The sequence below is a fragment of the Crocodylus porosus genome, unplaced genomic scaffold (genome assembly GCF_001723895.1).
Source record: "Crocodylus porosus isolate Cpor-Errol unplaced genomic scaffold, CroPor_comp1, whole genome shotgun sequence".
Lineage (NCBI taxonomy): Eukaryota > Metazoa > Chordata > Crocodylia > Crocodylidae > Crocodylus > Crocodylus porosus.
This window is the reverse complement of record NW_017728925.1, coordinates 14,886,699-14,910,874: the sequence shown is the minus strand read 5'-3', so window position 1 is coordinate 14,910,874 and position 24,176 is coordinate 14,886,699. Positions and strand designations below refer to the sequence as shown.

The 24,176-nt window shown below is 45.1% G+C and overlaps 1 protein-coding gene across 1 annotated transcript in view; it reads right to left on the bottom strand.

Annotated features, from left to right (window-relative positions):
- OLFM1 (olfactomedin 1) overlaps positions 1 to 24,176 on the bottom strand; it is a 29,980-nt gene that overhangs the window by 5,028 nt on the left and 776 nt on the right. The window contains exons 2-5 of the mRNA XM_019540914.1: positions 22,215 to 22,364; positions 16,447 to 16,602; positions 13,151 to 13,370; positions 2,154 to 2,260 (exon numbers count right to left, since the gene is read on the bottom strand). Coding sequence (XP_019396459.1) covers positions 2,154 to 2,260; positions 13,151 to 13,370; positions 16,447 to 16,602; positions 22,215 to 22,364 — 633 coding nt within the window. The remainder of the gene's footprint in view (positions 1 to 2,153; positions 2,261 to 13,150; positions 13,371 to 16,446; positions 16,603 to 22,214; positions 22,365 to 24,176) is intronic.

The window sequence follows — 24,176 nt, the reverse complement described above, 5'->3', positions numbered from 1 at the left end:
ACATCCCCAGATCAGATCAAGCGATTAAATCTGTGTTGATTATATGGTACAAGAACATAGCGTCACAGGCTCACCGTCTCCAGCTTTAAATACACCTTGCAGCTTCACCTTGATGTTTATGCCGTGACAGGAGACCATTAACCGATGAAGGTCCTGTCCTATTCGGCAGTCTCTCTCGTCACGTCCTAAGGTTGGTCCCAGTGATGCTTGTAACATGGGTGCCTGGGACCGAAATGAATTCCCGTCCGTGAAAACTCTGGATTTCAAGGCTGACTCAAACTCTCGGGGGTATGGCAACTAAGGAGCTTGTGTGGGCAGCAGGAAAGGGTCTGGAGTTGTTGGAGAGAGGGAGAGACAGACCATCTGCCTGTTGCCTGGGTGTAGAGCAAGGAAACGTCTCTGAAACGAGGCCAGCTTTGGCATCCCCTGGAAGGATCATCAGCCCACGGTCAGCCGCAAAACCCAACCAAAACGCCAACCGGCCAATGAGTTGGCTCTCACTCCTTGTTTTCGCTCTGCCTGTTCCCCCCGCTCTGCTTTTAACTGCTGCATTAATAACAGCGGATTTCCATTTAGCCAAGCTTTTTGTTGTTGTTGTTTTGGACCATTGTTTGCTTTGCCTCTTAGAAAGCCCTCGGCAAAAGCCTTGAGATATTTTCCATTCCATCAGTCATGGGAAGCCTAGATTGATTTTCAGCGAGTGGCTGGCCTCCTGCCTCCTTGGAATCGAAATTGAATGGTCTGAATAGAAAAGACCCAGGCAAACCAGAAACCTCTCTTGATGCAGCCCGTTAATTCTTCACAAAATTGAAGGTGGAGGAAGGAAGGGGACGAGAGACACGGGTTGGCCAAATGACATCATCGGCGGCGTAGGCAGCAAGATAATAGAAATTAATAGGACTTGTCAAACATCTTCTTCCCTTGGTTAGTAACAGCGGGCCTGATTCTCTTCAGCTGGGGTCTTCAGTCATCATTATACATCAATGCACAGGTCAACCATTTCCCCCCAAATGAAAACCAAACCTAGACTGGAAGCATAAACCAGATATTGGGTCCTCCCTTCCATCACTTGCGTGGAGGTCATATATTTGCTTGCCACACATTAGAAAATGAGGGCGACTCAGATAAGGAGGGATTTTTTCCCCCACCCTTTTATTTAAAGGAATGTCAATTTTCACCCAAGCACTACAGAGTTGGCTCTTGCCATTAACTAGCTAAACAGAAATTCAAAATCATCAAAACAAACAGCAAATGGATTTTAAATCAAAGCTCCCGCTGAGAAGTCCTAGAGTGCTTTTGTGCTTGTAACACGCCTGCAAGTTTGCATTCAGGTATCCAGCCTGAAATAAAATTTATGGCTCCGCCGAGCCCTCTACAAAGGTGCTTTATAGGTTAATAAAGAAACTTACGGCTGCAGAGAATGAGTTTGATGGGTCTCAAGCCCATTGCTAGTGCCCAAGCATCCTCATCACTAACAATGCTGCGACAAGCGGCGCTAACCGGCATACTTGTTTGACATTCTCAGTAGAGAGGACCAGGATTGAATAAACCATGGAAAATAACCTCTCCCCTCCCCGCTTGGGAACCACGCCTCTACATTGGAGATGAAGCATCAGTGGTCAGATGTCTGATCCGTCTCTACCAAAGACCACACAGCAACGCTGGACAAACAGGACTCCCAGCACAGGGGTGTGCCAATCTGGACCATTTTCACATGCAATAAAATTTGCAGGAAAAAAACCTCAAAACGACTAAAGGAATAAATAAGCAAACCTTCCTTGCTGGAAGCAGAACAACCGCCTACAGAAATACAGAGACGCACAGCTTGCGGGAATGTTACCGTGCATGCCTTCTCTGATACCTGGGCTAAACCCCCTCTAGCACCTTGCTGGGGGACCAGCCAAAGAGGAACCTGCCCCGATATGATCCAGACACACAGTCCAGCACATGCTAGGAGAGGACCTTGTGCGTGTAATCGGTGCGGTGCAGATAGGCCTGCAGTGCTGGCATGGCCAGTAAAGCTCAGGGAGACATTATCTCTTTCCATCGTCTCCACTGGACATTGCCCTGGAGGACTAGCCAGGGCTTCAGAGAGTAACATCAGACATAACAAGCATGTGGTGGGAAGCAGAGGGTGGAGATGACAGCCTTACCTTGTTTTCACCTTCTGGAGCTAGAGGGTCTGTCATCCATGAGCCGAACCTTGATCCCGAGGTTTTTATCGTGATTGGGTCGCTTATTCCCGTCAGTTTTCCACAAGCTGTAAAATAGTGCAATGTTGGTGAGCAAGGCATTGAAGGAGCAACTGGGGTCTTGCATGCGCTTGTATTTACTGCAGAAACCATGTTGAGAAGGACCCAGGAGCTCTGAGGAGCAACACCAACAATGGCACTGAGACTCGCTCATGTTGATGTGGCATCACCTCTCTCCAACTGATGGGCAGCTCCGTTTTAATTGAATTAAAGACAATTAGACCCAAAACAACGGTCAGATGCCCATGTGTGTTGTCATTCCTCTTAATAACAATTTTCCTTATCATGTTTCCCCCAAGAAAACAAGCTTTCCTGAAAACGGCCCTGCTGCAGAATAGCAAATGAGGAGCAGAGCTGGCCAGGGTCAAGCAGCCAGGTGGAGAAATTAGCTGAATAACTACTGCTCATTTTTGCTATAATAGAGCTGCTAGAGCCGATGGGAGCAGAGAGGGAAGGCAGCTGCCTATTTCCAAATCAAGCCTTTTTCCAAGGAAGAGAGGGTGGAGATCTATGAACTATATCTACATAAATCATTCTCCCCCAGCAAAATACATGCATCGGTACATGTCTTCTATCCTCTCTGGTGCTCACCATCACCATATCTGAGGAGGCATATCCCTGAGAGCTTGGGAATTAACAGGTTTTTTTTGTTTTTTTATAGATGGGGACTTGAAATACAGTGAGAAGACAGGCACGAGGTCTGGTGGGGTTGCACTCCCAATCGGCTCCCCTTGACTTCAGTAGTGGGGGTCCAGTGCCCTAATCAGGACCTAAGTGACTTGTCCAAGGTCATGCAAGGAGCCTGTGGGAAGCCAGGAATCGTCTCCATGCCTCTCAATTCCTTGCCTCGTGTTACAACCACAAGGCCATTTTCCTTGCTTGAACTTGCAAGTTTGCCAGCACAGAGATGTTGCCAATCTGAACATGCACCGGTTGGACTTACAGTCTGTGGGCCAGGTTTTTAAGGATGCCTTAAGAGAGAGGTGTTTAACCACACGCTTAGTCACCCTGGGGGGGATTTTCCAAAGGAAAAAAAAAAAAAAAATCGCTTAAACCCACTGAATGGGAATTAGCATGTCACCATTTCTGAAAATCCAGCGAGACATACACCTGCGTCCTTAAACGCCTACGTCATGCTCAAAAGCCCAGCCCTAATGCCTGTTCTGCTTCCTGCTTCTGTTCCTTGCATCCACCAGCCCCTGCCATGCTTCCCTACGCAGACTTAAAACCGTGTCCTCCTCCTCACAATTCACATGTCTGCAGTGCTACATTCTTAGCATCAGAGCTTGGCCAGATGGCAATTTATATTTACACTAATACCCAGAAGTTTCGGTAATGCTGCCACTCCGGTCTGTTGAAATCCCAGCATTTTAGCATATGTGCACACAACAATGACAAATGGGAAGACAAAGTAAGATGCAGCAGAAAGAAGTGCACGCTGAAGCTGAACGGACGGCTGCCACGGGAGCCATCCTGCAGTCGTGCAAAGCAGCTCGTGCAATAGCATCCTGGCGAGAAGCCAGGAGAAGGGAATATGGAAGGTGTGGTTCCCATTGAGCTTTCGAGTCCGTCCCCTGGCTCTTATCTTCAGGTGTTTCGAATCTCAGGTGCTTTAACTGAAAGGGGAAAGGCTGAATAATGAATTCAAGCATTTGCTTTTTCTCAACAGATTTTGAAGCTTGAGTTGAACCTGCATTGCAGTAGAAAGCCCCTGGTGAGTCAAGCGCAGTAATCTGGGCCTGGGTCTATAGATGGGAGTTGCCTGCAGTTCCTCAAAGAGTAATAGTAATAATTAATAAATAGCGCTGTTCTGGTTTTCATCAGATCAGGATCAGGCCCATTATTAGAGTAGATGTCTACAGTTTCTGGGATATCTGTTCTGTGCACGAACTGCTCCTTAGTGCAGTCTATGTAGCCACTGCTGCCTCCTTAGATATTCCCTAAAAGATATTAGGGATATCTCCCCAACACAAGATATTCCCAAGGATACAAACGTGGAGCAAGATGTTTGACTTGATTTCAGCCTCTTTACGCGGATAAAAGCACCCTAAAAAAGCCCTTGTTCTGGCTAGGAAAAGACACCCTTCTCAGCAGAGACACTGGGGATTGCAATGATAATGCCGCTGTCTCCAGACCCACTCCTAAGCTCTGACAGAAGAGAGATGCTAGTCAAAGATGGGAGAGGCTTAGGCCACATTTATGGAAATTCAAGGCAGTTTTTAACAGACTGGTCACAAAGGTTAGCTAAATTTCAAGAGAGCCCCTTGTACAAAGCAGGCACCAAGATGGGGCAAAGTTGTTTGAGCTTTCTTCCTCCCACTTCTCTTGGCTTGGGAGGTAAGGGCTGCACCTTTTACCCCTGGGACTCTCTGAAGCCCGTGTGAATGAACTTGAAGTTTTTCTTAATAAAGTAAACTGGTGGGGAACTGCATTAAATACCACCCTCCGCCTCTCCATCACCTGAACTCAAACGAGCAGCATGGGTGTGGGAATAGCTACGCTGACACAGCCCACACCATCCTTTTCCCACCTCCCTCACTCTTCCTCCTTGGCTACGTCTTCACAGACACAAAAGGCTGCATCCTTACCCCAGGATAACAAATGCACAGCAGCCATTCGGACCCAGAAGCATGGTGGAGACAAAGCAGGGCAGTGCAATGCCCAGATGAAGAGTAGGAGGTCAATCACTGGAGGGAAGACAGTGGTATTGTCCTGACCTGGCTACTAGAAACGCTAGCCCCGTAACTACTGAGTGCTGCTTAATGACTTGCTATTTAGGGAAAAAAACACAACACCATAATGCCCACGGGGAAAAAGCCAGGACAATACAACATTTTTGAGGCAGAACACAAGACTGGAAGAGGCCTCTTGGGCTATCATGCCCAGCCCCCTGCATTCACAGGCAACTGTTGAACCAAAGGGGCCACAAATCCTATCCATTCGGGCCCCACAGCTACCGAGCACTCAGTGAAGAAGATAATAACAGAGACAAGGGCACCCCCAGTTTATCGTTATTGAAGGCACCCTGTATCACCTCACCCCCCAGCAGAGGTGGGAGAGGAATGAGACTGAGCACATCCAGCGAGCCTAACACCCATCCAGCTAAAAAAGCACCTTAAAAAAAATCCAACGCCCCCTTAAATGAGAACATAGTTTCCCCTCCTGCCTGTCTGTTAGGCTAGAAACTTCCCACCCACCGCCGAGGCAGAAGAATGCAAAGAGTTAAGCTAATAAGCACATAATCTCTAGCAAATTTCCCCGCGCAAGCCGGCATTTCTCTAATCGTAGATCTTGCAAACGCTCCCTTCCTGTATCAGACCACTACATTGCTGTTGCTTTATCTCTTCCTTTCTATTTCCCTGGAGAGAAGAGTTGTATAAAACCCATTGATTAAAAAAAAAAAAGCTGATAAGCGTAAACTGGTGTTGTTTGCAACTAGCTAGGCTACAGCTCACTACACATTTAGCTGGAGGCACATTTATAACAGCTTCCCAGTGGGGCACTAGGGCATCTCTTATTCCAGGGCAACGTATTTCTTTCATGGCTTAAATGCGTCATGTGCCTCAGGTACAAATGGACAATGTCTAAACGGGATCCTGGAGCTAAATTGTCAAGGCTTCACTTCAGTTAAGACAACATCTGTCATTAGGTGTTATTGGTCTGGATGCACAGCTACAATCCTGGCATTATATGGGAGGATTTAAATGCCTTTTGTTCATTCTGGTGGAGACGCGTGCTACATTCATTATGCAACAAGCCTTTTTTTTTTTTTGGTTTTTTTTTTGCTGTTTTTGCTCTGCGCTTGTAGTAGTTGACATCCATCCGTCTCGCAGGACAACAGTCGACGCCGAGTGAGACATCAGCTTGCTGAACGTAATCTGTGCTTGCAAGTGTTGGATAGAAACCAGGAGGTGTTTCTATGGAAGAGAGGGGAGAGAGGGGCAAGGACTTCCTCCACTGTTGGGTGCCTTCTCCCTAAGCACAGAAATGCCCTCAAGAGTGCAAGTTTAGCACTTCACACAATAGGATTCTTCAATGTCCCTTCCACTATAAAGAAATACTAAAGCAATCACTTATAATTCGTACTGCTACAGCCTCTTGTCTACTTCCTGGCTGCCTTTCACCACTATCCAACACGGCCTCTCCTCTACCGCTTTGCTAAGCCCCTCGTTTAAGGGGACTTCTCTTTGGCGTGCCGAACAGCTGTGTCATAACGATCCAAGGGAGGAGATCAGTTATACAAGATGCTGAGTGTTTGCCTACATAGCACGTTCAGCCCTGCTGGGCTCCAAGCAGCTGAATATCAGGGATCTGAAATATTCATAGAGCATCTTGGCCAACTGGGCCCTAATGCAGCTAATAAATAAATAAGCACCAGCAGCATTGTATGTTCAGGACCCCATCATCGTTATGTTTATGCTTCTCTGCATTCGCACTGATGTCTTTTGGACTGCGTATCACAATATTTGATTAAACCTGAATAGCCCCAGACAACCCAGCTCTCTCAGGGAGCCATTTATGGAGCTTAAACAACAGTAGGTCAGACCTTCACAGGCTACTGAAATTACCATAAGGAGGACTTGATTTGGCCTCCACTAGCAATTCCTTGAAACGGGGAAGACAAAAGGTCTGAGAAAGAAATATAACCTCACACGCAGCGTGGCCTGGATTTATTCCAGTTTGGACTGATTATGGCTACTCCAATGTTTTTGGGTTCCTGCAGCCGTTCGCTTTACAGGAACGCTTCCAGGTTCATGCCTTTGACCACCAACCTGACTCAACAAATCATGGTTTAAGGTTGATCTGAAGGGTTTCTCAGGGGATGAAATATCACTCTCATGTCTAAAAGGAGCCCTTCCATTAGCAATGTCTCTGCATGGGAAGACTAGGGCTTACCTCCACTTAGTCCTCAACAACAGCTCCCTTGTCTAGGTTTGTAACACGGATCACTTGCTATGAGCTAGCTTATACACCCAGTGATTCTGCTTGGCTGTACTAATGCCAACCAAGTTACAGCCCTGCCCATCTCCTAGGGGTAGGATCTCCCCCGGGCCCTCCCATGCACACCAGGGTATCATGAGTCCCATAGTAGGGACTGGAAATCGTTTCATTCGTATCCTGAAGGGTGACATTTCCTGGATACAGTAGCTGAGGGTGCGGAGGTGTAGACAGTGAGCACAGAAGTACTCAGATCCTGCAGTGAACACTACGCAGTGTGCTGCTCACCTCTGCTTGGAGGCAGCAATGTGCATTCACCCAGCATGGTCTACTAGAGGCCAAGGGCCTGGAAGAGGTGGCAAGATACCAGCTAGGCCTCACTGAGCCAGAGAGTGATCATGGGATATCTCAAGACCACCCCACCAAAAAGCCAGTCAGACTTTGGATGTGAGCCTGTAAACCTAAAATCTTGACATACCTGGAAATAGGATAGGTCAACTTCAGCAAGACTGTACACTCTCTCCACCCACTTCCAACACAAATGCCTTTAGCACACAAGCAGTTAGAGCTGCCCTCTTCCTTTGCCATGATAAGGTGAGCATGGAAACTGGCTTCTGTTTAGCAACTAAAACAGCTCTGAACTGATTTTGCCTTAGTCTCCTGGCTGGGAGCCCTCTCACCTGAGTGATCACTAATCAACTTGCAGCTGGTCTGGCTGGGAGTTTGTGTGTGCAGGGAGGGTAAGGGACTGCACTCCCTTTTTCTGCCTTGCCCTAAATTGCACCTCAGCTGTATCTTCTTCTTTTTTTTCATCCTGAGACCAGTGCTCTGCTCTGCATTGAATCCCATTGCATGTGGGGTTGTGCATATTCTACTTTATCCCCTTTAAAGGGAGCATCAATCAATGCTAAAAGGGAAAGCATGGGTGGGGGGGGAGAAACCTAAACCAGCTAAAAGCAGTTGCTATGTCAGGCTCACCCTCCAGTTCAAGGAGCAACTCTAAGTGATATTCTCTTGACTGCTGCAAGAGATCACTTAGGAACATTAATGGAAACCTTAAAATCCCCACATAAATTGTGATCTTTAAAAATGTAAACAGAACAACAAACTGAATCTGCCACTATTGATTTGTTTTATATATATATGTTACATACACCCTCCCCCCCCCGGGGTCAGGAAATGTTCTCAGCATCGATCCTTCAATAAAGCTTAGGAAACCAAAAAATTGAGAGGGAAAGGAACCCTGTCTAAAGCAAAAGGCATTGCTGCATGATGGTGCTTTAGGGCAGCATGGGAGAAGAAAATGGTGTTAAGCAGGAAATAGGAAGGGTTTTGTGAATCAAGGTCAGATGTCTCTATCTAGTGCATTCAAGCTGGCAGTCAGCATAGATCAGGTGTTTGGTAGAGTCTTAATAAAGCTGTACTGCAGCTACCATCCAGGTTGCAAGCTCTTTAAAGGAGGGCTTTATTTGTACCTCCCCTTCCCAAAAAGGGATAGCTATGATCCTTCCCTAGGGTTCAGATACAGCTAAGTAGCATTTGTAGAGCTGAGCAAATAACTCCTAGCAACTCATTCAGTAACTCTGGCCTCATTTTGTGCTGATGGAGTACCTGTGAATGTGTTACCTGAACCTAATCCATCACAATCTCTATTTTCACACTCTCTGCAGTGGGGAGGAGTGTTAGAAACTTGATCCATGAGACCTAACTGCAGGTGGGCCACAAGGGAGCATTTCTGGGGCAAATGCCTGCATGCACACATTTTAAAGTCTCTTTTTACCCTGCTTGCTTATTCAGTTGTGAAATTCCCTTCCCTGCAAACCCGAGCCAGTGCAACTCAACTGCAATGAAGTTCACCACCAATGCACAAGGGAGTGAATATGGGCCAAAGCAAACCCATCTAAGACACCAAGGACTCTTTGCACAGAACTGTCTGTGTGATTTACCTTGTCCTACTTTTACAGGATTTTTTCATCCCAAAGGATCCTATGAACTGGTAGGTTTTCTTACCAGCCTAGGAAGCCACCAATGCCATACCAAAATCTGCAACAGGCTTTGAGGTGGTAGATGGGTCAAGTAAAAAGCTTAGGAATACCACCACAAATAATGCAATCCCCCTCACCTGCCCTAAAAATACATTCCCCAACCCATCCTCTCCCACCCCATCTTCTCAACCCCTTATCTTCAGCTCACCTCCCCAAAAGCCACACCTTTCCCTTAAATGCCTAGCTGAGTCATGAGACAGCCCTTAACCCTTGCCTGGATGATCTAGCCCATCACAAATTGCCAAAATATTTATAAATTAAAATGTACATTCAGGCATCACTTCAGCCACTACTGAGACATAACCAGCTTGGAGATGGCACATGAAATCAGTGGAGTAATGATGGCATACACCTGATGTGACATAGTGGGGCAGGGGCTATAGACAAGGAGGGGGACTATACCCAAACAAATGCTTTCTTAGCCCAACTGTATAGACCTAATAAGCAGCATGGCCTGCTTATTCCTAAGGGCCAGACTACATTGCAATCCCTGATTCAGTGCAATGGAAGGTGCAATAGGTGGTCAGCAAGAGCAAATGTTATCTTTTCTCCTGAACTCAGGCCCTCAGCTTTGGGAAGCCCTAGCTCTGGAAGATGCTTGATGGCTCTGGAGCTTCCCGGTTCTTCCCTCACATTGCAAAGAAAGTCACTTAGTCCCCCTACATCTGACGGAGTCACCTTGGGTTCCCAGTGTCAGTCCCCCCCCGGCTCTGCTGAAGTCAGTGAAGCTGAGGATCCAGCCTCCTTCCTCTGGTCCATGCTACATCATCCCTGTCGGAGATGATTTATCTCCAGAGCTTTATAGTGCTGAAGAAGCATGTTCAAAAACGGCTTTTCCACAGCCTCCTTCAAAGTCGTCCCCTGTGACCCATCGCTTCACAGGGGATGGTGTGAATATGCTGCTGCAGCCTCAATAGACTCGGTTGAGGCTTTCAGGGAAAATAAGGACCTACTTATCATAAGAGGCTTCACAAATGTTTCTTTGCCAGCTATTACCGTTGCTCTCCTGGGGACGGGGGCTAGAGAGGGGAATCATCTCACCGGTGGTCGCATCCCCCTCCTGCAAACAGTTTAGCGACTGCCAGATTCTCAGGGCTGGGATATAGGCACAGTGCCTCTGAAGCCAACAGGGCCCTGCCAATCTATACTTGTTGATGAGCCTATTTAAAAATCAGGTTCCTCCAACCACATCAGACAGCTGAACAATGAACATGAATGGTTTTATATAAAGGTCCTAACACTTGCATCTCCCACTGAGTCACCTGGCCTATGCACTTTTGCAACGTAGGCCACTCATGCTTTGGTGCCTGAATAATGCACAGTAATGACCTAATGTTATGTACCCAAGAATGACCATTTTGACTTTAACAGAAAGCGAATAACAAAGCTGCACGTGGGCGTTTCTTGCAAAATCGTATTTGCAAGCCTCCTTGCCAAGAAGCGTTTACATCCACTCATCCCATCTGGGAAGACAAACAATATCACATGGCCGTTCGGGCCAACCACAACTAGACAGCCACATTCCTAGCTCGAATATTGATGACCGGGTCCACAAAGGGAACGAGAATCAGTCACGCTATGTACTAAAACGCAACATAAACAATACATCCATTGAGGTCGTGAGTACGTCTGGGGGCATCGCGGTCTGTTTTCACCAACAGAAAAAGAGAGCAATTTTGATCAAAGCATTATTCTTTACCAGTTACTTGCATGGTTTATATGGGATGTTTCCAGTCTTTCCATTAATCTTTTTACAGTCACCCCATCTCTAGCAACTGGAAAATTTACCACCTGCTGAGAAGTAGGGCATTTTTACACTAGCTTTGAGTTTGAATACTGGCAGCCCACTTGCAGAAACAGCTGCGATAGGAAAAAATACTACAGCAGAAAGAAAACGAAGATACCCTCTCTTTGGTTCCTACAGCTAAAGGGATGAAAGGTCAGGAAAGAGCTGGCAGTAGGAGGGGGAGAGAAAAAGGGCTCTTATTCCTCGAGACAGGATGAAAACAGGAGAGGCAGTCAAAGGTATTAGGTCTGGAGAGAGGCTTTCTACCATGGGAAGAAAAATAGATCACTTCTATGTATTGTTTCCTCGAATGACACCTCATCTCTTCCTTCAAAGGGCAAGAAGTAAAGATTGCTTCGTCTCCAGAAAAGCACAGCTTCGTGCCTAAACCAGTCGACTAGACCTCTGGAGATGTAGGCTCAGTTCCTGGTTCTGCCACCGACTCCCCCACTTACCTTGTCCCAATCAACCTGTCTGTGCCCACCTACAAAATAGGGACAATGCCACTTCCTTCCTCATGCCTTTTATCCATCCAAGCTTTGGTAAGATCCTGGGGGCAAATGCCGTTCCTTGCTGTGTACATATACAGCCCCAACCTCAGTCAAGACCTCCAGACATCACCATAAGGCAAACAGTAAAGCAACTGTATGTTTTTTTTCCATACATAAAACATTTAGGTTGAAAAGTGTTTTAGGAGCAGGTTCAGTTTTCAGGATACCACTGGTTTTAAAAATCGGGGGTCAGCACTGAACTGATGCCACTTAACCTAGCTCCAACCACAGCTCCAGCCACTATGCACCAGCTAAGCCCCTTCTAAACTCAACATTTCCTCTCCACCAATTTCTCTAACGATTTCAGTAAAAGTGATTTGAACACCTGTTATCAAGAAGGACATAAATATTTGGGCACCTAGCACCCCCACTGACAGCCCCTAGGACACATGCTTTTAAGTCACCTGGGTACTTCTTCAGCCATTGTTCCCTTCCTGGGCTTTTAATGCATACATTGACTGAAGGGTAACGAGGAAAAGCCTCAACCAGTTATGATAATCAATGTCTACATGGGGAGGAAAGCTTCCATAAAAAAGGTGAACCCCCCCCCGAAAACAAGCAGAAAGCACCCCACGGTCAGAGACAACAGAGAAACAAAATGTTACCTTGTCACACACAATACAGCGATGAGATCCGATCCTTCTCCAAGTTACCTGAGAGCATAATTTCATATGTGCTACCGAAATAGACTGCAGAGCAGTTAATGTGTTTAGATTATTTAAATTGCTTAACAAGAAAGTCAATAATGTAAGTGGAAATTAAATCACGATACAGCTTGGTCAACAAACGTGGGGAAAAATCCTTGCAACAAGAAAGAGGGTTCAGAAACCCCTTGTACCTACATGATTATCCTCAACTCTGGGCCAGACCCTCACCTCTTTTACAGTAATGCTGTAGAAAAGAGCCACTGATTTCTGTAGGGGGTTGGTCAATGAATACCAGACGTAATGACCTGGTCTCTTTAGATTTCCCTTTCTAGTTACTTGGCCTAACGGAAGGGCTTCTACTCTTTCGCTAAAAGGAAGTGAGGAGTTGTTTTTCATTTTATATATACACAAACACAAGCAAATCATGGCCAGGAAATATTTTTTTCTAACCCATTAGTTGCTAGATGGAAAAAAAAAAAATCATCCCCTGCATACACATTACTTAAAATGTTATGCAAAGAAACCACGGACTGTCCTAAATCCAGGGAGCAGGAAGATTGGGCACTGATATATGAGCTGAATGGAGCACGTGTGTCAGCTGTGGATGACATAAAATAGTCTGTGTATTTACCATATTTCACTGTCCATTTATGCTAACCTTGCAGAGTCTCAGATTTAGACTCAGGGTCCAATTCTGCAAGCACTTACGGCGTATGCAGCCACATGAGCCTGTCCCATTAAGGACGCCTTGCAGGAGTAAAGTGACATATGGCGTAAGTGTTTGCTGGGTAAGAACCTGCTGGATGAGCTCATTTGTTATAGCCAGGGAAGGCACAAGGAGATGTCCAGCTTATAAGCACTATCTCCAGGTGTGATATGCACTTTACATTGCTGGTGTTTTGCCAGTGCCGCCATATTGTTCTGAGCCTACCTAATTTTTGCATGCATGCACGGAGCCTTTCTTCAAGATTTGACACTCTGTTCTGAAGCTCTTCGTAGTCATAGGCGCCAATCTCCTCCTGGAGTTCGTTTAGAACTGACGTCAGATTCTGGACCTCCTCTTTAAACTGCAATACCAATTTTGCATCGGCTTTGTACTCTTCCAGCACTGGTATCAAAGGCCTAAGTTCCTCCATTTTCGCTTTTATTGCCTGCAAGGTTAAAATAAGCTTGGTTCAGTGCTATGCGTGCAAAAATCTGCAACACTCTGTCTTGACCTGGCTGCTTTCTACGTGAGTGCCATGTTCATATCCCACAATTATTATTATTATTTTTAGCATTATTATTTTTTGGTCCAAATGGTGCATTAGAAAGAACATATTAAAACAGTCTGCAGAACACCAACATATTTGGGAAAGGCCTTTATTTGTCATTTTTAGAATGCAACATCTTAGGGTTACATGCTTCAGATCACATACACAAAGAGTTCTTTTTTTTTCTTTCCAAAAAGAAGAAAATTATATATATATGCATTGACAAGGGTTTCAAATTAGTCATGAAATGCATCTACAGTTGCATGCAAAGGAAGATCTCAGCTGTGGTTCAAGGTTCCTTAGTGAGATATGGTGCTAATTTGGAAAATAATCAAAAATAAAATGCATGGTGCAAAATGCTCTGTGGCCCTCTTTTCATGGTTACATGGGAGTGAACTGCTTCTTCAGTCACTGCAGCATTGAAAAAACTTTCTTTTAAGTTAGCCCTGTAAGCAAGAAAATGAAATACTGTTGAGGAGCTAGCTCACTAACCTGCCTTACATAGATATCCATTCATAAACAAATACTATTATGGTAATAATAATAATAAAAAAAAAAAAGCACAATCCCAAACCACTCACATTTTAATGTTGGAGTTAGCAGAAACAAAATGCTGTGACCATTAGTTCAAATGATGCCCTAGCAGCAAATTATACAAAAATTCCTTAATGTTATTTAAGCATGCTAAAAAAAAAAAATATGAATAAAAAAATAATTCTGCAGAAATGCAGCCACTCTTTCTCTACGCTCACATTTTATCATTTTTCTGAAATGGAAGGCTGTGTTTCAAGATGTAGTACACAGCATTTTGTTGGCAGTGCTTCGCTCCATTAGACGACAACACCAATAAATAAGCATGCACCTACCATTCGTGAAGCACTGTATGGTAGGCCAGCTTCTGATCGCAGTTAAACCCATGAAAACCCAGTTCTGGACTGGCTTATTTTAAAATCTTTTTTACAATGTCCAGGGTTATAGTATCCACATGCCCTGGTGAGTAACTCTGGATTCACAGGGATGTGAATGCGATCAAAATCTAGCCCATGTGGGTTAATTTTTGCTGTTTTCTACTGCGTTCTATTTTAGATCAGCAAGCTTTTCAGCCTGCATTTTATGCTTTTTAAAATTTGTCCTCCAAAATGTGGGAGGACAAATGTAGCAAATTGTTAAATCAGAAGACTGCCAGAGGAGTTTAAGCTCTATACTTAAATTTAAGCAGTGGAATTCAGTTTAGAGACCAAAGGTAACTGTACACATCTACACGTGCACCCTAATGTGGATTAGATTATTTTAATGTGCATTAAAGCTTCACTAAAAACTATGTGCTTTCACTAATGCACATTAAATAGGCTAAGGCGGCTTACAATGCAGGGCACTTTTACACATGCTCCAGTAGCGCGGGGGGATGGGGGGAGTTTAATTAGAATGGCACTCGAAGCTGCTCTAATTAAAGCGCCACTGTGTCTTGTGTATCAGTGTCCCCATGCTTAGAAATGGTGGCAGGGGCACTTGAACTAAAGCTCATTTGACGAGCTTTAGTTCAAGTGCCCCCGCTGCCATTTTTAAGCCTGGGGACACTGATACATGAGACACAGGAGGCTGCTGGAGCACAGTGATTGCCATCCTCCAGCAGACTCGATTAACTAAGTCTACTCCAACACGCTGCACATTGGAACAGCCTCCACACTTGTGTATAGGCGCCCGGAGATACTAAATTTAATGCACATTAGCAAAAGCGCATTAATGAACTTGTAGGCACGCCCACTGAGAAGTAGTGGCTGTGGGAAGAGGGGGCTGGTAGAAATTTTCCAGAACATTCATATCAATCTTTTCTTTTTATTCATTTTTAATTCATTCAGCGCTTCAATGAAAATTGGCAAGTTAAAGGATTTCAACCAGCTCCCGATTTGGTTAAAAACAAGAGGGAAAGTTTCATGAGAGTTGCTTTGGACAGTTCCTCCCCACCCCCCCCAATTTCTGAGGGTTGCATTTCAAAACTTGCCCAGCATTTCAAAATTAAAAATTAAAATGAAATGAAATAAAAAGTGGACAAACTGTATTGGCTGGGCCAGTTTACTCCCACCAGAGTCCCTGAGAGTTTTGCCGTTGACTGTAATGGGAACTAGTTAAAAGGGCACTCTCTCAAGTTCTGTCAGTTGGGGCATCTGGACCAACCATATATAGTTCACATCAAACCAACCTCGCCCCTGCATGCCAAAATCATTAGTCTGCGACTGAATATGTTTTTGCCATTTGCTTCCACTGATGTAAAATGTGACAGATTAAAGGAAGTGAAACAGTTTAGCCAAATTCAGCCTTGGTTTGGGGCTTGCTATAATCTCTCAAAAGGAGCAGAAGAGGAAAGTATACCATTTAAATGGCACAAGGAATGCAGGACTATGTGATAGCAATGCTTGAACCCAGGGCTGTTTCAGAAGAAAAACAGGCCCAATCCATGACCCCACTGAACTCAGCAGGAGTTTTCCCAAAAACTTCAGTGGGGTCAGGATTTCATCCTGAATCCTTGCCCACTCTGACAACTATGAAAGATATTTGCTGCCTGTTTGACTCAAGTTCTTTAAGGTGAGAATATTGGGCTAGTTCTAAAAAAAATTAGCAACATACACACTGTTTCCCCACGTTCCTTTTTCTCTTTGTGCTATATTTCCGTGACCAGTAGGCACATGTAAGAAGACCCCTCTGCAAAGCATGAATGGAAACCCCTTGTATGCAGTCCATGCATGGAAATTCAGTTCATAGCAAGTCTGAAACTATTGAGGCAATCTGGATGAGAGTTTTTGGCTAAGGCCCACAGTTCAGGAAGCCTCGAACCCTCTCTAATGTGACAACCTGCATTAGGTTTATTGATCTAAACTGGGAGACTTGTATTCACTTCTGATAGTTTAGCCCATACTACAATGTGGAAGAGAGACAGATTCTGTAATCTCATTAGCAGGTTGGAAGATGTACATACCTTAAACTGTCTTGCCAGGTGCTGCTTGTGGCTTTCTTCCACTTGCTTGAACTTTGTTTCCAACCCCCTCATCTGGTTTTCCATCTTCTCAACATATTGCAGGTCTCTCTGGGTCCGCCTGTCCAACACCTCTATTGACTGAGACATGTTTTGCACCTGTCAAAAAAAGGCAACATGTTTATAGGGGGGGGGGGGGGACTAAAAAGCTTTCAGAAAAGCCAAGCAGCATCGTTTCCCTTATGATACAAAATTTTGACCTTTTCCCACTTAGTCAACAAAGCTAAAGAGTAATCAGCATATGCATTATTTACCAGTTAATCAACAGCATCTGATAGTATTATGGCCACGTGCTCCAAAACACAGCAAATTGGTTTCATAAACATTTATTCTGCCGTGCTCTAGAAAATAATCCAACAATCATAAATGCAAATAAGGATTGTAGTCAAGAATAAAATGCATTAGTCTTAATGGCCTCTTTGATAGGCTGAATCTGCACGCAATGCCTGCTTTTGCAGGAGGAAAGACTATTTGTTAAACAGAAGCCTATTTGCCTAAGAATGGCATTTCTATTCAGGTATAAATCACCATTCCTTCATGTACATAAGAGGTATTCATTGATTGCCTAAGTGCAAACTTTCAAATCCAGCTAGTAAAACCTCAATAGCCAAATAGCCTGGTCTTTGTTTTATTATTTGCAATATCATCCGTCACTAAAAATACATTGACTGGCAAGCAAAGGCGGATAAACTAGTAAATAATGCATTCATGAATCTGAGGTTTCTGATTGTAATGGTCACCATTTCAAGAACTTTTATTATTGGAATCAACATGATCTACCACCAACACCCTTAGTGATTTATGTGCCAAAAGCTGCTGTTACACAGTGATGTAAGTGCCACTTGGGTGTGTGAAGGGGAAATACAATTTGGCCCTTGGAATCTCAACTTTCATATGCTGTAATCATTCACCTGCACCTGTGGTGAGAGCACCAGCTGTTGGGATTAAAGGACAAAGGTCGCTGGGACTGAACAAGGTGCAAAGAAGAAAGCAAACAGATAATCAAAATGACCTGGTTTTAAAGAGGAGCTATCACCTGATTTATTAAAATATCCCCCCCAACACACCTTTTCAACGCTACCGTTGTTAAGTATAGCTCTTGCTCAGCAAAGCACTGAAGCATAGCCTTAGTTTATGTATTTCATCCTTATGCATGAGTACTTTGTATGCTGTTGGGGCAAGGACAGTCTTTTCAGGCTGTGTCTACACAGTCGCCTAACAGGGACCTGGTCTATGGTGCAGCTTCTAGGCCTCAGCATGATGCAAACATATTCATAATGATAAGTCCATTGACAACACTTTGGACTGCTCTTGCACTTGAAGTAATGCCTTTCTGAACTGAGTCATGTCCAGATCCCATTACCAACGAGAAGCTAATCACAACCCAAACCTTAAGGCAATATTGCTCTCTCTGCTGTGACTTCATGTTGCAAATAAATTCCATGAAGTTCTCCAAATGATGCCACAGCTAGCTCCCAATTTCACATTCAGTGGCTCATGGAATGAGGAAACACTGGACCATTTCAACAGTCCCCAGAGCCAGCATTTCCTCCCCTGAACGTCTCCAAGCCATTGAAGCTCATCTTCAGCTAGGACTGCGGAAATAATTGTGATCCCCAGCAGGACCTCCGAACACCTCTTGAGCTTTGTTGGGGACAGCCCAGCAAGACATCCTGATATCTGTGCATGTTTTTTGTAATGATTGGAGCTTCATTTCATCAGCATTTGATGACAGGGAAAATACGATAAGGATTTATTCAAATTATTATGGAGAACCTACACATTGGGGTTCGATGGTGTGGGACTTAGAAGGAGAAGTATCTTGTCCAACTGGGATGAACAAAATAAGGGCCAGTAAATCATGACCCTGGGCTCAGTGTTCAAAAAGGAAGAATTTCAGGCTCTGTCACCTCCTACATCCATCTACCTCTGTCCCTGCATCAGCAACCAGTTGTGTCACCACCCAAGACAAGCCCTTCACATGAGCTGCCTTGAGTGGGGTGGATGAGAAAGAGAGGTCAACAGCCCATGGTGCTGGCAATGAGGAGTAAGGCAATCATTTCCCCTCACTGGATGGGAAGGAATTTGAGGACCTCCTCCTAGACTGAGGAGGAAGAGGGTGGTTTGTCTACTCTCATTCCCCTTGCTGGGTATCCTTATCCTGCTGAGTCAACCAATCCTTTCTTGAATTAATCCGTATCCGCATAACAGAGCCACTTTATACATTAACCAAACAGAACTGGGATTAAGTTTAGGAGTCCACAGCATTGCGCAGATGAATTTAGCCAGCATTTGTTCCAATTAAAAACCCAACGCTGCACAAATTAATGCAGGCAAATGAGGACAGGGTGCTAATGTGGTAACATACGGTAAAGAAAGCTATTTCAGCAATGAGCTTGATGGAAAGTGCAAATCCTTTTCAGTCACTGCTAATAGGGGTTGAATTTTTTTGTTTTAAGAATCATTCATGGAGAGGCATTTTTAAAAAAATCAATGTCTTTGATTCTGGATCTTCAAAAATAAAGCACACTTTATCATTTAACGATCTCTTTGTTTTATCTGATTACCATATGAAGGCTTTGATTCAGCAAAGCACTTAAAGCACATGACTTGGCTTCCCTGAGATGCCCCATGAGTTTCAAGTTAAACGTGCGCTTGTGGGCTTCAATGGACTGAGGCTAAAGACATTAACTCTTTAATTTCACCCAAGTTTCCTTGTTAGGTTTCAAAGTTACCCTGAAGAACCTCAGCTAAAATGACTGTTTCTACCCACAAGCTGGCAATACACCTAGTCCAAGTGTGCACAGAAATTAATGTTCCAGAAACTGAATGGGATGGACAAGCTGATGGTTGTCACGGGGAAAACAATTTATTTTAACTTGGGGAAATGGAAAATTAATAAATCGTGCTTCAGATTCTTCTACTGGTTATGCCAACCTCGTTGACATTGAGTTATTCCCGATTTCTCCCAGGGTAACCGGGAGCAGAATTTGGCCTGGTGGCTCTAGGAAGGCACATACGCTAGGTCATACATTCAAAATCCTGATCTTGCTGATCTGTGGGCTACGCCCTTTGTGGTGCAGAGCACTTAGGTAAAAACAATCCATCTGACTCATGTGGGGGCTGAGCCCTTCATCTCTGGATATAAATGCAGGAGACTCTACCGCAATAGCTTGCAAAGATTGGGGCAAATTGGGTGAGCATCAGGACAACAGATTATGAGGACTCTCATCCACATCTGCAAGCAATGAGAGGAAAGAGGTGGCACTCTGGACTCTTCCCATCAGCAAAAGAAGGATCTCAGGGATATGATATTTAGGGCCAATCTTATGAAAGGAGTCTATAAAAGCCTGGCAATAAACTGGGGCAACATAAATTATACCCTAGCACAAGCACAAGGGATGAAGAAGAGCTATTTAAGTTAAAGGACAACACTGTCACCAGGACAAGTGCCCATGAATACATTTAGACGGAGATCAGAAAGTGTTTAACCATCAGAGCGACACAGTTCTTGAAGACCCTCCAGGGATGGTGGGGAGTAAACAAGCCCACCTTGCTGTAAGATGAAGAGCAAGAAGCATCAGAGAGGGCTTATTGGGATTTGATATACTTGCCTGTGATATCAAGGGAGTTGAACTGCTTGACCGGGGAGTTTCCTTCGAGTCCAATGTTCCTTCAGCCAAAGGATGAGACCAATAGCAGTCTCCCAAGCCTCTACCCTTAGTCTATCCACAGGGAACGATGCAGGGCTGGGCTGTGTTAGCTTTTGTACCACCCTGCACTTTTTTAAACGCCAAGAGGTCCTTGGAAGGTGCTAACTACATTGGACCCTATCTTTATTTTTCTGTTAGTATCCACGTCGTTTAGAGCAGGGAAGCATTTACCAGCTTTGAACCTGAACCTCCACTGAATTGCCAACACCTGTGTACAAAGCCCAGCATTCAAGGTACTGCACTCTGTGAAGGAAGAAATCCCTTCTATTTCTCACTTGCATAAATACGGTGATGCCCCGACCAGTTCAGAGGATGTCTTACTCCCTCCAAAGGTGAATAGTAGGTTATAGTGCTTTCTTTCTTTGAAAATCGAATCGAACCACTAGTGTACCTGTAACATGGTACGTTTCTTTGGGAATAAAAAAAAAAGGAGATGCTAGTTTTCTCATCACAGAATTAAGGGACTAAAAATGCTGGTCTTATGGGGGGGGGAGAGGGGGGGCGCAAAAATAGTTGCAAATCTTCTATGGGTGGTTAAACGTTTGCCAGAAGTGCTCCCAGTCGCACTTCACTAAGAGGATTTTGTTACAGTGCTTAGCAAGTTCTGAGATCTGGAGCTTCATGTGAACCACTAGGACTTGCCCTTTTCTTTATAACTTCTCTTGCGGGTTGGTGTACATGTTAGCTCTAGCTAACAGGCTTCGAATATCATTCTTCCCTCTTTGTATGCGCTGGTAGTCACCCAACTGTTTGTCATCCAAGAAAGAAAATGATCATCTGATAATTCAGCACGGTCTTTCTTGGTAATGACCGCCTCTCACGTCTTTAATCCCATAGCTACTCTTCCCATTACAGTAGGGGTTAATTGAGCCTTGTTTTGCTCATGTGAGTAGCTCCAGGAAGCCGGTGGATCTCTGAACTCAGGGCAATCTGATAGCTCAATGCTTGTTCCTTCTTAGCTCAAGGTTTGCTCTACTGGACAAACTGTTCTTATTTCTTAAGGGGAAAAAAAAAAGCCTCTGTGATTATTTTTAGAAACTCGTGCTACTCGCACTGGGAAAATTTTAAGGGCCAGCTTGCTCATTTCTCCATTAATATACTCATAGAGATTCAAATCTTTTAAGTGTAGGTTTGTAATCATTATGAGTGACTAATGCATCAATTTTCTCTAAACATCAGGATAAAAATTATTTTGTCATGTACATAGCATGCTGGCACAGTGTTTAGACATAAAGGATAATGACATACCCAACACAAGAGTCCGCTTGCGTTAAAAAAACCCACCAAAAACCAAAAATCCAACCCAAAAAAACATAAAATGACACCATTTCCCAAGGAACAGAGTATCCTCAATAGAACCTATTACCCAGAAAATTTCCTGTTAGCAGGATGGGTCCTTAATGAGATTCTTTTGATCTTGCTGGATGGCGGACTATTAAAAACTAATCAAACGGGTGTCAGTGTTAAAAAGAAAACCACCAACCATCATTTCATCATTTGATGTTGATGACTTGTGCTGTTTTATTCAACCTTTCAAGTACCAATACAAGCCAAAGTGCACAGGCTTCATTTTCAATTCTAGTCCCCTCTTGTCTTTCTGAAATTCAGCCTTTGAAAATACTTGTGTTAAATTAATGAAAAACAATGTTATTAGGGTCAACTGCAGACATCTCTTCCCCCCACCTCCTTCCCACTGAATCATGCAGGTCCTGATCACATTTCATAGCAGCTTCTGCAAGATCTCGGCATATACCCACATCCTTCATTACCAAGCTGTCTAGACACCGTATAGCCATGAATGAATTTACCCTCAGACCTGGGAGGAACGATTATCCCCATTTGCCCAGTGAGGAAATGAGACACAGAAAGACTTGCCCAAAGTCTTGCAAGAGAGTCAAGAATTGAGTCCAGATTTTCTGCATGTTACCCCCGGTCTTCACTCAGTTAAGACCCACCCCCGCCCCTCTGGCCCTTCCATATTGGACTCCAGGCTGTTACCTTTTCTAATAGCTGCCTCAGCTGCTTTGTCCTAGCATCACGTGAGCACATCGTCTGTTGGGGTGCCACCACTGTGCATATACAACGTCCCTCGCTGTCTTGGGCAGAGCTGTATACCTGCCAGCTTTCCTCTGGGTTGGTAGGCAACACCTAATTGACACACAGAAAAGGGGGTTAAGTAAAGCAGGGGGACTTGCAAAGGGATAGCCAGAGCATGGGGAGATGGTACACGAGAAAAACAGGCATGGACCCTATTTTAGTGCAAATGAGCTATGGATATGTATCTCATGGAAGAAAGAGGAGAGGTTTCTCTGAACGCCCAGCTAGCAGGAGAAGACAGAAAGCATTTACAATGCAAAGATATGGATTTGGGACATAGGAGCTCTGTGCCTGGTGGTATGAAACAGAGAGCAATTGCCAAAGCAGGTGAATAGGGATGGGGCAGGGGAGACCGGGGGATGGTATGTAGCAGAGAAAATCAGGGTAGTAGGGTCTGGTTAGCCTGCTGCAACACACTAGTTGAGCGAGCCCTGAAGCACACGGTGGCTGGGCGAGAGCTGATGAATAAGATGCACTCAATTCCTCCTTGACACGCCGAGAATGAAGTGCATCCCGAGCTAAGAGGGAGTTTACAGCCTCCTTGGAGCTAAGCTGTAATCAATGGACATCTGCAGAGCTCTCCAAGATCCTGAAACAGGAAAATTAGCCTGGAACAGTAAAAGTCCCCTTGCATTTTCACCCCCTAGCCCCAAGCCCCAACCAGCCCTGACGGGCTCCTCGCCAGCACTGCAATATTTTGGGAAGGGTTCAGCAAATCCATGGAAGGGGAATCCCAGACTCATTGCCTGTGAAAGCCAGCCAGCTAAGGAGGGAGGCAGCCTTGCGGATGTAACCAGCCTCTCCAGCAGGGCTTCCATAATGCACCGATGGAAAGGGAAGCCAGCAACCGAACTACGCTCATTTTCCAGCCCTGTTCTGCCCCAAAAGCACCGGTGATCTCCATTCCCTTTGATCACACAACATTTTGTACGATGCATTATTTAATCAGAGCCTCGTCTCTGATCACTTGGAAAAAAGCAGCATCCCCAGGCAAGGGGTGGGGGTGGGGTGGGGGGGGAATGCTGTTTTGATCGATTAAATATATTTTCTATAACCTTGCAAACAGCCGAGCCGAGACACAGACGCAGGGGCACACACAGAGAGATTCTGTAAAGCGGTCCAAATGATATTGGGTCAATCCTGTTCTGGCAATGTGGCAGAAACTACCCACTTCACTCCCAGGGCAAAGACGTGCTGCCTTCAATACTTTTCATCTTGAAACAGTGGAGCTGTAACATGCTACATCCTTTATGGAGACAGAAGCTTGCAGCCGGGAGGTGCGAGCTGTCAATGCCTTCCTGTTCAGGGAAGTAAGTAGGAGTGTGATCCTCAGCCAATTCCAATAGGTAAGAGCAGAATCTATAGTCTCCTTTCAGGGGAAGGAAGTGGAGCAATGAGACCCGGCTGAAATATACTCGCAACTTCTCCGATGCATTTTCCAGCCAGTAATGACTATCGATTGGAGGCATGCGAGTGCCTCAGCTCTGGGAAGGGGACCCTGTAGCGCTGGCGGGGGGGACCTCCAGACTTGCCTTCACCCCCACTATTTCTGTGCAGGAGACTGGTGCCTAACAGGTTACGTAACAGGAGGGCCAGCTAAGAGGGGCATCACAGCACGGTTGCAGGCTGGCCAGGGGACAGCCAGCCCAGCCCAGCCTGCAGGGAACGTGCCCTTACCGTGCCCTTCCTCTAAGGTAGCAAATCTGCACACACCCAACCCGGGGTCGGACTGCAAAACCTGCACACACCCAACTGGGGGTCAGACTACAAACCCGCGCACACCCAACTGGGGGTCAGACTACAAACCCGCGCACACCCAACTGGGGGTCAGACTACAAACCCGCGCACACCCAACTGGGGGTC